At 55.8% G+C, this 11965-nt stretch overlaps 1 protein-coding gene across 1 annotated transcript; it reads left to right on the top strand.

Annotated features, from left to right (window-relative positions):
- Window positions 1-1918: 1918 nt before the first annotated feature.
- CCDC194 (coiled-coil domain containing 194) lies at window positions 1919-7751 on the top strand (the record flags this gene model as incomplete). The annotated part of the gene is made up of 5 exons (XM_084614906.1): window positions 1919-2248; window positions 4448-4544; window positions 5222-5354; window positions 6016-6145; window positions 7072-7751. 5 exons carry the CDS (start codon window positions 1919-1921, stop codon window positions 7093-7095), a joined length of 714 nt encoding a protein of 237 aa, XP_084471032.1. The 3' UTR covers window positions 7096-7751.
- Window positions 7752-11965: the final 4214 nt, after the last annotated feature.

Genomic DNA, 11965 nt, shown 5'->3' with positions numbered 1-11965 from the left:
CGTTAGCTGGATTTGAACCAACTACTTTGAGGAGATGCCAAAATTAGATCAGTGGTAATCACCAGAGAACACCTGCAGATCACTAAAGGAAGTTGCAGAGAGCCACAAAATAGCTGCACTGAATTGTGATGTTTAGCAAATAATGCAGTACCTGTACATGATGTTGTTGCATTACACATTGATGTAACAACTTAACTCGGCAACATAAGCCTCTTTTCTTACTCTCCATTCTCAAATGCTAGGAAGGAGAGGGTTTTCCCCTCTCTTCCCATCCTACACCACCTGATAGCTACCAGCTACGAATAATCTCATGTGACTTGAGCATCACAAGTCGACTATCATATGCTAAGACATCCAGTCTTCCCAGTTCTCAATACATAACTCATTATATTACAGTCTATAGTCCAAAGACCAAAATACAAGAGCTGGGTTCTATTCCTACCCCTGCCACAGACTTCTTGTGTGCAGCTGCAATTCATCCCCCCAGCCGCACCCAAACTCTTCCCCCTGCCACGGAACAAAAGCTCCTGCCCTGCAGAGCTCTCTGCAGCTGGGGCCAGCAGGAAAGGGACAAGAAAGGCAGCCCGAGGACAGGGGAAGCAGTCTGACCCCTTGCTGGTTCCAGTGGGTCTGGCTGTTGGGTGGTCGCATGACCCAGGAATTTGGCACCGGGTGGAGTGCCAGGTGGAGACACCAGAGCCAAGTCTCCCCTGCACATCCTGCAACATCCAGAAGGGAGGGAATCTTAATGGAGAGGAAGGATTGTCCAGTGGTTAGTGTATGGGCTTGGGAAGCTGCACTCGGGGTTTCTATTCTTGGCTCTAGGCGGGAGCTGTTAGAGCACGGGGACTGGGAAACAGGACTCCTGGGTTCTATTCCCAGCTCTGCCGCTGTGTGACCTTGGGTGAACCACTTCCCTGCTCTGTGCCTCAGTGTCCCCCTCTATCAATACAGCGATGCCTGCCTGCCAGGAGAGCTAGTGCCTCCAGTGGTTGCTGCTCTCCCCCCAGAGGTGGCTGAATTTTGGTCTGGGAAGCGCAGATGCAAAGTCTGAACTCAGGAACCGAGGCTGGCCTCTTTCCCTCCCCTCCCCGTCTCGGAGCACTCGTGATTGCTGTAGAAACTCCTGAATGAAAACAGGTGGTGCTCTGCAGACGGGGGCGTTCTCAGCCACAAGCCACCGAACAGGCCAGTCACCCCACAGGAGAGCGAGCGCCGCTTCCTGCCCTGCTTAGCCCCACAGATTGACCCACCTGGGCCACTGGCTCAGCCGGGGTCTCGGCTTTTAATTCCTCCCGACGATTGGAACCAAAGAATCTGACGCTGGCTAGAGGCTGTACACGTGTCTACCAGCCAGCTCTGCAGCTGCCCTTCGGTCCTGACCCACGGTCCCCTCCACTAGCCCAGCCCTGGGCACCCCCTGGCTTTGCCGGTGCCCCCCAATCCCAATTCACAGCCCCCTGCTATTCCAGCCCTGAGCTCTCCCAGCTCTCTGTAAGGGAAGGGCCATGGAGACTCAGCCCTTGGCTCCCCACAGCCTACGGGCAGCCAGCCCCCTCCCCTTTAGACCCCCCCCAAACAAGTCCCAGTTGAGGGGTTCCCTCCAGGCTTAAGAAGCTGAGGCAGCTTTTCCAGGCTCAAGGTTCCCCTCCTGCTTAATTCAGGGGATTTTAACCCCTTCCTCTGCAAGCCCCCCCCCCTCTTTGGGGAGCCCAGAGCCCCCCGGGGCCCTCTCTAGCCTGTGACAGACAATTCTATAATGGTCCCTGGTCCGTGACCTGCGGAAACCAGAGGCAGGAGCTTTTTTGGTCAAGGAAGCCCACACGTAGTAATTAAAGTGACACAGGCAGTGACCTGGCTGCTGGTTCCCAGCACACGGCGGCAGCAGCTGCAGGCGGCAGGTCGCGGCACGGGGACCATGGACCCCGCGGTGGCCAAAGCCACCCTGAAGGTGCTGGGGCTGTGCGTGGTCCTGCTCTTCCTGGTCGCCGCGGTGACGGTCTCCGTGGCGGTGATGATGTGGCACTCGGAGGCAGCACAGAAGCTGCAGGGTTGCCGGGAGAGGGCAGCCAATGAGACCTCGGCTTTGGGGGGCCGCGTGGCCGAGCTGGAGCGGGATGTGGCCGAGCTCACGGGGCAGCTGCAGGAGGATGCCCAGAAGGAGAAGCAGCTTCGGAGGCAGCTGGGCCAGGTCAAGGATGAGGGCAGGAAACTCAATGCCACCTTGCTGTCCTGCCTGGAGCATGAGGTATGAGCCGGGGCGGGGGGGAAGTGGGGGGAGTCCAGGGAGCCCAGGATTTAGCGTAATGCTGGGCTCCCTAACTGGCCCCCTATAGATTCTCCAAGGGGCATCTGACAGGCTGAGTGCCCAGCTGTGGCCGTGAGGCTGTAGGAGATGCCCTGGCCTGGGGGTGGGTCTGGGTATTATCTCACTTGTAACCCAGCCAGCTGGCGCAGCGTCCTCCCATGCTAATGGTTTTCTCAGCTGGTGGGTCTCAGATGCTTCTCAATGTTCAGCTTGCAAACTGGGCAGGGCCTCGGGCTGAGCTGGGGGGCGGTTTGAGGGGTTCGCTGGCATCCTTAGAGGCCCTGGTCTCCCCAGGAGGGATGGCATCCAGCAAGCAAGGAGACCAGAGCTCCTGGTATCTGGGCTCTGCAAAAGACCCCAGGGCATTAAAAAGGCCAGCGAAAAGTGTTGACACTGATGCAGACCCAGTGCTGTCCCCAGGAATCCCGGATCTCACAGCCTGGAATGCATGGGAGCAGGAGGGATATGGGGTGCTGGGGTACTCCCTCTGTTAGGAGAGGAAGTGGCCCCAAGGGGCCACCAGTGCAGCTGGTGGGTTGGCTCTGGTTGGGGTATGACAGACGTTTACGGGGGTAACAGCCACACCACATCGGGGACGGAGGCATCTGTCCCTGTCTGACCATCCCCTCAAACGAGGGATGCCAGGGCTCCTGCCCCAGTCCCAGGGAGCCCCATTGCTGAGATCCCAGTAACCCACATGACTTCCCTCCATCCCTGCTGTGGGATAACTGGGCCCAGGAGTTGCTGAGGGTCTTTCACCCAGCATGGCTGTTTCCTGAGCGAACAGGACTGAGCCCTGGGGCGTGACCAGCAGCTGCTCCCGGGGCCCTGCTCAGGACAGGCCCTGCCCTCAGCTGCAGCTGAGAGCCCCTAGGATGGTGCTAGGCAGAGGTTGGAGCAGGAGTCCTGCAGCTATTCCTAGCTGAGACACAGACCAGAGCCATTTGGGACACGTATAATTAGGTGTCTCAAGGCAGCAGTGGGGGTTAGATCCTGGTCTCTCGCAGCCTGTTCTTTCCGGCAAGTTATTATTAGCTCCAGCTCCCAGCTGGGAAAGGGCCGGTCCCAAGGGGCAACCAGCCCCACCCCCATCTCCTTGCTCTCAGACTGGACTGGTCCAAAGGGCTGGCTTTGGACGCTTCCTGCTAAACAATGGGCTGCTCTAGGCAATGAAGGGTCTGGAAAAAAATCACTCCTGCTTCCAGTTGTTCTCCCAGCCCCACTTCCTGTCCAGCTGCTGGAGGCGCAGGGGACGCACCCAAGGGCCTGGGGTCGGTGCATACTTGGGGTGGATTCCATTTCTTCTAACCCCCTGGAAGGGTGAGGCCACCCCCCATGTGCGCTGACCGCACCCTGCATCCCCTTCAGAACTCGTCGGAATGCAGTTGTTCAAACAATAGGTGGGTCCACTGGGGGCACATTGGCCCTCCAGGCCACACCCCGAGTTCAGTCCCCCTCTCCCCCGGCCCAAAATTACCCAGGCTTTGTAAAGGAAACACAAACTCTCACAGGTTTTACCCCAGTGTCAGGAGGGCCCAGCTCTCCTGCTTAAGAGCCTCTGTCTGTTTCCCTGTATCTCACGCCTGGACTTTGTCCTTCTCCACAGGCTTTTCCAGCTGGGCCTGTGCAGTCCCTCCCCCTGCCTGGAGAGCTTGCTCCCTCCCTGCAATCTCCTGCAACTTCCCTCCTTTATTGCAATTTCCTGCTCTTTTTAGCCTGGGAGCCCCTGATCCAACTGGTGTAGCCCCAGGCTCTCCAGCCCATGGGCAAGCCACCCTGTTACACCCCCTATAAAAAACCCTTCTGCCTTAAATCATCACAGACCAGTGGGACAACCTGCCCTGCCACCGGGGAGCACGGCTCTGCTGACCCCATGGGGTCACACGTCTCCCCTGCACCACAGCGGACCTGGCCCCGAGAACAGCTTGGTTAAAGATTCGCCACTGGATGGGAGCTGGGTCGCGCCACGTTCAGCGCGCACGCTGCCCCCCGAGGGCTCGATTTCCAAGCAGCCTCGAGCTGGGGAACCTGGTGTGGACCCCTGTTTCGGGAGCGCAATGGCCACCCCTCTCCCTGCCCAGCCAGCCGTTTCTAAGCCCTGTGCCTGCTTCTTTCCCTTCTAACCGTATTGCCCCACAGAGCACACTCTCCGCCAACGTGACAGCCCTGCGGAATGAGCTCGCGGCCATTCAGCTGGAGGGCACCGAGATGGACACCAGAAACATCGCCTTGCAAGGTGGGGGGGAGGCAGGGGCATCTGGTGTGAGGGACGTGTGGTAGGGGGCAGGAGAATCCCCACCCCACCCCGCCGCCAGGCTCCACTGCTGAGCAGGGTGAGCGTCTGCCCCATGGCGTCGGGCCCATCCCACCGTGGGATGCTCTTGTGCCATTGCCAGGCAGCGCCCTGCATGGGTCCGGCTGCACTGGGAAATCCTGGCAGGGCCCCACATGGCAGCTCTACCCCAGCCTCATGGGAACCGGCCTCAGTCCACTATCCACCCTATCTGCCCTTCACTGAGCAGCCACAGTTGGGCTGGGCCCTTTCCATACAGTCGAACCCCACCTCCGTTGGAGCATGCCGGGTGAGCGCCTGATCCCGCTAGCACTGTTCCCTTTAAGCTGGGCGCGTGCACACAGATCCTAAACCCCGCGCACACGGCAAAACACCGCACACACAAAAATTTGCACAGAAGCACAAAAATTTGCACAAAAGAAATTTTTTGTGCACATGGCCTGTCAAAAATTAGAGGAAACATTGCCCGCTAGCCCCATCCCCCGGGGGGGGTCCTGCGGCTGTGAGCATGGCCACTCCCGGGCCCAGGGCTTGCAGGTCAGGCTCTGAGGGGAGGCGGCACACAAAGGGGGAAGACGGCTCCTGGGGTGTGAGCCCCGCTCTCTGCCTTCCTCCTGCAGCGCAGCTGACCCAGTGGCAAGGGAAAGCCACGGAGCAGGCGCAGCGGCTGGCGGAGGCCCTGCAGCAGCTCCAGGCGTCGGAGGCGCGGCGAGGGCGGTGCGAGGCCCAGCAGCGTGAGCTCCAGCGCAGCATGTAAGGAACTGGACAACGGCCTGGCCCCCCACTTCCGGCTCCCAGCCAGTCGTATCCTGGGGAGGTATTAGCTCCAAGGCAATCCTATCATCAGGGAGCATTAACATCTGGCTCACAGCCAATCATATCCTGGCCAAGCATTAACCCCTACCTCCCAGCCAATTGTATCACCAGAGAGCATTAACCACCTGGCTAACAGCCAATCATATCCTGGCCAAGCATTAACCCTACCTCCTAGCCAATCATATCGTCCCTGTCTATTGACCCTGATTCCATCATAGCCTCCTGGGGCGTTATGCCCAGCCCGCCAGCCAATCAAATCCCCAGCCATCACCACCTGACTCCAACCCAGCCCCGTCCCTCTTGCTCCCAGCCTGCCACCTCCACTGGGGCCATTAACCCCTGGCTCTCAGCCAATCACAGTCTCGGGAATTGTTCCCCCCCCACTCCTAGCCAAGCGACCCCTTGGCAACGCTGAGGTTCCTCCTGCTGCCTGGCCTCCCCATTCCTGCTGCAGGGGCCTGGAGGCTGGAGTCCCCCCATCGCTTGTGGGGGGACGGGGGCGGGACACGCTGGGGCTGCTGGCTCTTTGGGAAGGGGCATGGTATAGCCAGTGGGTTTGGCTGGAACGTCCTGACCTATCTGGGCTTTCCCATCGCAGGCGGGACTACAGGGCCGAAATCGACTCCCTCCAGCGGCGGCTGAGCTCCCGAGCCACCAGGCGCAGGTGCCCCCCATTCTGGTATTTTGTGTGGGTGATGGCAAGCACTTCTTGCTTTATTTTCTTGCTCGTAAGTCCCATGGAAATGACAGACTGAAAAAACAGCATGCGTGTGGGGGGGAGGGCTGGGCGGAGGGGGTCGGCAAGGAGGAGTCACCCCCTTGGTCACCAGGGGTATTGCTGGCACTCAGCCCCATGCCCAGTTCCACTCTTGTGTGCTGAAAACAGCTTTCCTCGCACGGCTGGACAGCAGAGCTGGGCTTGGTACACATAGGCTGCACACACCTGCACACACACACACAGACACACACACACGTGCAAACATACTCACGCTCACACAAACACAAACACGTGAATGCATGTATACTCATGGACACATCCGTGCACATAGGCCCAAGCATGGACACACACACATGTGCCTACTCACGGACACATCCATGCCTGCACACACACCCAAACAGGTGTGCGTGCACACACACACATGGGTTTTGGACACACACAGCTCTAAGGACACCCTGCCTTTTCACTGCTGCCCGCACTTTATCCTAATGGCCTCTCCCTTGTGCACATAAAGCCACTAACTTCTTCCTGCAAATCAAGACCCGTTGCCACGACACCAAGGAGAAATTGGCCCAGTAGCGATGGCTTGAAGGGCAGATGGGGAGGGTGTCCGTGTAGATGAACAGCTAGAGTCATATCTTCTTCAGCTGGCTCCCAGTGGCACAGCTCCGTTGACCTCGCTACGCCAACGTACATGAGCCAAGGACATGGGCCTTTATGTGCAGAGACCCTTCGCATGGTGCTTCGACTGTACGAACAGGCACTGCCTTGCGCAATGGGCTTTTGCTGCTGATTTCACTTTGAGTACTTACTGCTGTGTATTACCATTAACCCTCTGCGTGAATGATAGAAACAGCCTGGAGTGCAGACATGTATATAGCGTGTGTGGATAGATGTGAATGACTTACGATTCCATATATGTTCACTCTTGTGCAGGAAGGCTTGAAATCTTATGTCTGAGGCATCTAGAGGAAGCCAGGCTTAAAGGAGATGACAGGGCTCGTGAGCGACCATTTACGATCCCCCCCCTTCTACAGAGTGGGACACGCTGCAGCTCCACACCAGAGACAGCTGCAATGACCCGAAAACAGCTCCATCCCGCCCCAGAAGCCAGCAGCCTCCTCCTGCAACAGTAACAGCCATAAACAGATTGAAAAGACACTGAGTCCGCTGGATCCTACTAGGCCGAGGCATCCCAAGGGATGCTGGGAAATCTGTCACTGTATGGTTCAGAGTCTGCGGCGTGGACTTCTCTCTCTCTCTGTGTCCTGGCTCCATTCTGTCTCCCTCTCCCTGCTCCTCCCTTCCCTCCTTTGCGCCATGCTTCTGCTTGGGGTCTACTGAGCTCTGTACAGCGTGTGCCTGCATCTAAACTGCCTGGTGTATAATCTACTCACCATGAGGAAATCAGACCACCTGGTGCTAATTTCCCCTCTGGGCCTGGACTCACCCATGGGGGAGTCTAACCAGCATTTAACAGTCTGTGTTTGTATGCAGATCTGCTCATTAATATTCAAAAAGTAGCTGCCTGACAGGTCTCATTAGTGACACCAGCACCACGCCAAGGACCAGGTATCCCTGCAGTCCCTTTGGCCTCCAAGAACATAAGAACGGCCAGGCTGGGTCAGACCAAAGGTCCATCTAGCCCAGTGTCCTGTCTTCCAATAGTGGCCAGTGCCAGGTGCCCCAGAGGGGATGAACAGAACAGGGAATCATCAAGTGACCCATCCCCTGTGGCCCAGTCCCAGCTTCTGGCAAACAGGCTAGCATTTCAGAGAAGATGCTAATTCTGCCCCACACCTCCATGCAATCCTTTGGTTAGCAGGTGTTAACGCGAGTTAAGATTTGGCCCTGTCTCCACAGGGATCTTTCACCCACCACTGAAATCTACCTGCCTCTGGGGAAGAACTTAGCAATTGTTAACGCGAGTTAAGATTTGGCCCTGTCTCCACAGGGATCTTTCACCCACTACTGAAATCTACCCACCTCTGGGGAAGAACTTAGCAATTGTTAACGCGAGTTAAGATTTGGCCTTGTCTCCACAGGGATCTTTCACCCACCACTGAAATCTACCCGCCTCTGGGGAAGAACTTAGCAATTGTTTAACCGCACCCAGCCAGGCAGCATCACCACAGCAGGGTTTGGGACAGGAATAAATTCCCCAGCACAAACGACAGAGAACATTAGGGAAGCTGAATTCGATGCTTCAAGACGGGAATAGGCCAGGGTGCCTGGGTGAGGATTAGAAATGTTGTTCTAGGACTACGCCTGATTTTGAGCTGGGAGGCGGGATCCCCAGCTCCTGTGGACGTTCCCATGCTAGCTGTGCTCGAGCAAAACCAGCAGAGTGTCCTCCACAGCTTGGGCTAGCTGCTCTGAGTACAAGCCCACCTCAACCCCAGGCATGTACTCGGATGGTAGTCTGAGCCCCCACCCACATGGGCACCCTGCTAGTTGTAGGGGCTAGCACCTGGGAACCGCTACGCCCGCTGGAATCACACCTCCCTGCTCAAATGTAGACGTACTCTCTGTCTCCTCTGAAAGCTGCTATTTCCTGCCGCTCAATAGAACATTAGTCCAACCCCGACTTGAGGCATAGCCACGGGTAACTAAATTCCACTCTTTCAGTAGTTTATAAGAGTCATTTCTATCAATATTAAATACTTCTATTTTTACTGCATGGGCCAGATTTCTCTGCAGGGGCAGAGTAATGAATAGCCCTTGGAACACTGGTTACTTAGCTAGATCTGTAGAAATGCCGTTTAGTAGCTAAAAACCAAGAAGCAAAGAATTGTGCTGTTCTGTCTCGGGTAACTCTGCCCCAGTATCTGCACACATTTTACTCATACAGGTCATATACATATGCATTTAGTGCACTGGTCTTGGGTGGCGACTACTTTGGGAAGGACGTTGTTTGCCCATTGGAAGCCAGTTTGGTAACAAAGGCAGATTGGTTACCCAGAACGTCGCCATGTGTGAAGCAAATTCCAGCTTCCCCCCCCAAGGTCTTTCTCTCCTGCCTATCCCAGCCCTGAGGCCACAAGGTTAAACAGTTGGCCAGGTGGATGGCTGGATTTTAATGTTTGCTCTCTCAGTGCTAAAGCCACTGTGAATTTTCCTCTGTTAAAGCAAAGGGCTCTTCGAGTCAGGAGAGCGACTCTGCACAAATAAAGTCCCAGGGATTCCTGATCCAACCAGCTCAGTTTATGACCTGCAAGGATATTTCTAATGCCACTGGGTGCTGCTAATCCAGCCTCATGCTCCCTGCCTTCCAAGGCACCAGCAGGATTAAAAACTCTGCCATGGGGAGTTCAGCTACCACTTGTGTTAGTGGCACTGGTCAGGATAGGCGCCATTTCGCCCACCCGTAGCTGCGTTGGCTCCCAGGGGACTGGCAGGGTGACAATGCAGCAGGACAGGCCATGGAGAGCAGAGATGAGGGGTAGGCAGATGTTGTTGTTACAGAGTCATTTATCGGATTCTGCCCACACTTGAAACCAAACACAAAAGGTTTCCCGGAAAAGTCACAGATTTTTCTGCCCCTGCTATAGCAGCTTCCTGTGCAGAGGGCAAGTGGTTAGTGTTTGCATAAGAGCTTCTGGCGTGCAGCCTGCAAAAACCATCAGAGAACTACGCCAACAGCACTGAATTCTGAGACTCACAAAGCAACGGACAGGCAGAGTCCAATCCGGGTGAAAGTGTCCCAGCTGGTCCACACACCTATGCAATATGGATGCACACATACAAACGTTGTCCCATGCATGTGCTCAGACCCACCACGCGTGAGCACTAATAACACTTCCATGAACAGGCTAAGATGGGGCTGCTCGACTCTCATGCTTCAGGCCATCAGCTGATCACAGCAAGCGTCAGGAGGGAATTCTTCTCCTGCGTGTACAGCGCTGACTAGACATGCCGAGGGCACTTGCACCTGTTTGTGATGCATCAGACATTAGGCCAAGATGGTAAATCCAGTGTCCTTGCGTGCACATAAACACATTCGTAGACACCCACATATATGCAGTTATCCATATACACATCCTTGCACACTCATGCATATACACATCCCAGGCACACGCCATTATGCATGTGCACACACACGCTCCACGCTGCCCTGCCTTGCCCCACAGAGGTTTTTAAACCCTGCCGATCCTCTCCTCTCAGCATTCACAGTATGCGGGAGCCCTGTTTAGACTTCACAGCCCTGGAGATTCCGCCCAGAGAGGCAAACACACCATGAGATTCACTTTCATGGCTGGGTTTCAACCTGCTTTTCCCTGTTTGTAATTGAATCTTCTTTGAAGATTGCTCTTTGCTGGCAGAGTTTCACAGGCAGCACTGACCAGGTTGTGGAGCAGGTGCTGGGCTGGGGCTCGGGAGATTTGAATTCAGTTCCCAGCTTGGACACAGACTCCTCGGGTAAGTCCCTGCAACTCCAAGCCCCAGCTGCCCCATGGGGATATTGATTCTTCTTTTCTCCCCCCTTTGCCTGTTCAGGCTGTGTGGGCAAGTGTCAGGGTCGGGTCCGTGCAGTGTCAGGCCCGATGCCCCTGTGGGGGTATTAGGTGCTATCCCAATGCAAATAATATCCGAGAAGAAGGTGATTTTCACCGAGTTGTCCACTGCCTGCCACTGCCCATCCCCCTCTACTCCGCTGATGGCTCCCACTTGCATGTGCAAGATCGGGCCCTGCTGAAAAAGGTCCTATGGATGCACAAGCCGAGTCCTTCCCTCCCGTTGCTGGAGCTGCTCCCCTCCAGGCCTGCAGATGGCCCTGGCTCCCTGGGTTAGGATGGGGAGTCACAGGCCTCAAGGTAGGAGGAAAACTGCCTGCTGGCTTCATGGCCCAAGGGTCTGGCGGTGCTCCCTAGAACCCTCACGCAGGCTGCACAGCTAAACCACGAGGGGGAGCTGCAAGCTCGCAGGCCCGGCAACCCAGAGAGACTTATTGCTCGGAAAAAAGAACAGGAGGACTTGTGGCACCTTAGAGACTAACACATTTATTTGAGCATGAGCTTTCGTGAGCTACAGCTCACTTCATCGGACACATTCAGTGGAAAATACAGTGGGGAGATTTATATACACAGAGAACATGAAACAATGGGTGTTACCATATACACTGTAACCAGAGTGATCAGGTAAGGTGAGCTATTACCAGCGGGGGGAGACACCTTTTGTGGTGATAATCAAGGTGGACCATTTCAAGCGGTTGACAAGAACGTCTGAGGAACAGTGGGTGGGGGGAATAAACATGGGGAAATAGTTTTACTTTGTGTAATGACCCATCCACTCCCAGTCTTTATACAAAGTAAAACCACTGAATGCATCCAATGAAGTGAGCTGTAGCTCACGAAAGCTCATGCTCAAATAAATGTGTTAGTCTCTAAGGTGCCACAAGTCCTCCTTTTCTTTTTGCGGATACACACTAACACGGCTGCTACCCTGAAACCTGTCATTACTGCTCTGAGTCACCAGTGGGAAGGGAGGGTTTTAGCTCAAGCCCAGGCCACTTCATCCACAGGCTCAGCTCACAGCAGCCTCGCCAGACCCCAGGGGGAATCGATCCTGCAAGAACAGGGGAGAGGATGGGATTCACGCTCCACCAGCTTTGCAACCCTTCTCGAAGATATTTCATGAATAATGCACCAACTCCAAGGGGGCGCCCCCTACGGAGCCACCCGCCCCATTCCCTGCAACGCAGCGCCCCCTTGCACCACACTGGGGCCAGCACTGATTCCAAAGGGAGCATGCCTCCTGCTAAACCACCTGCCCCATTCCCTGCAAGACAAGACCCCCTTGTGCCACACTAGGTGCCTGGGGTCAGCACCGA

This window comes from Lepidochelys olivacea, assembly GCF_965140295.1.
Source record: "Lepidochelys olivacea isolate rLepOli2 genome assembly, chromosome: 25".
In the NCBI taxonomy this organism is placed as follows: Eukaryota; Metazoa; Chordata; order Testudines; family Cheloniidae; genus Lepidochelys; species Lepidochelys olivacea.
The sequence above is the reverse complement of the archived record's forward strand: the minus strand, read 5'-3'. Positions and strand labels throughout refer to the sequence as shown.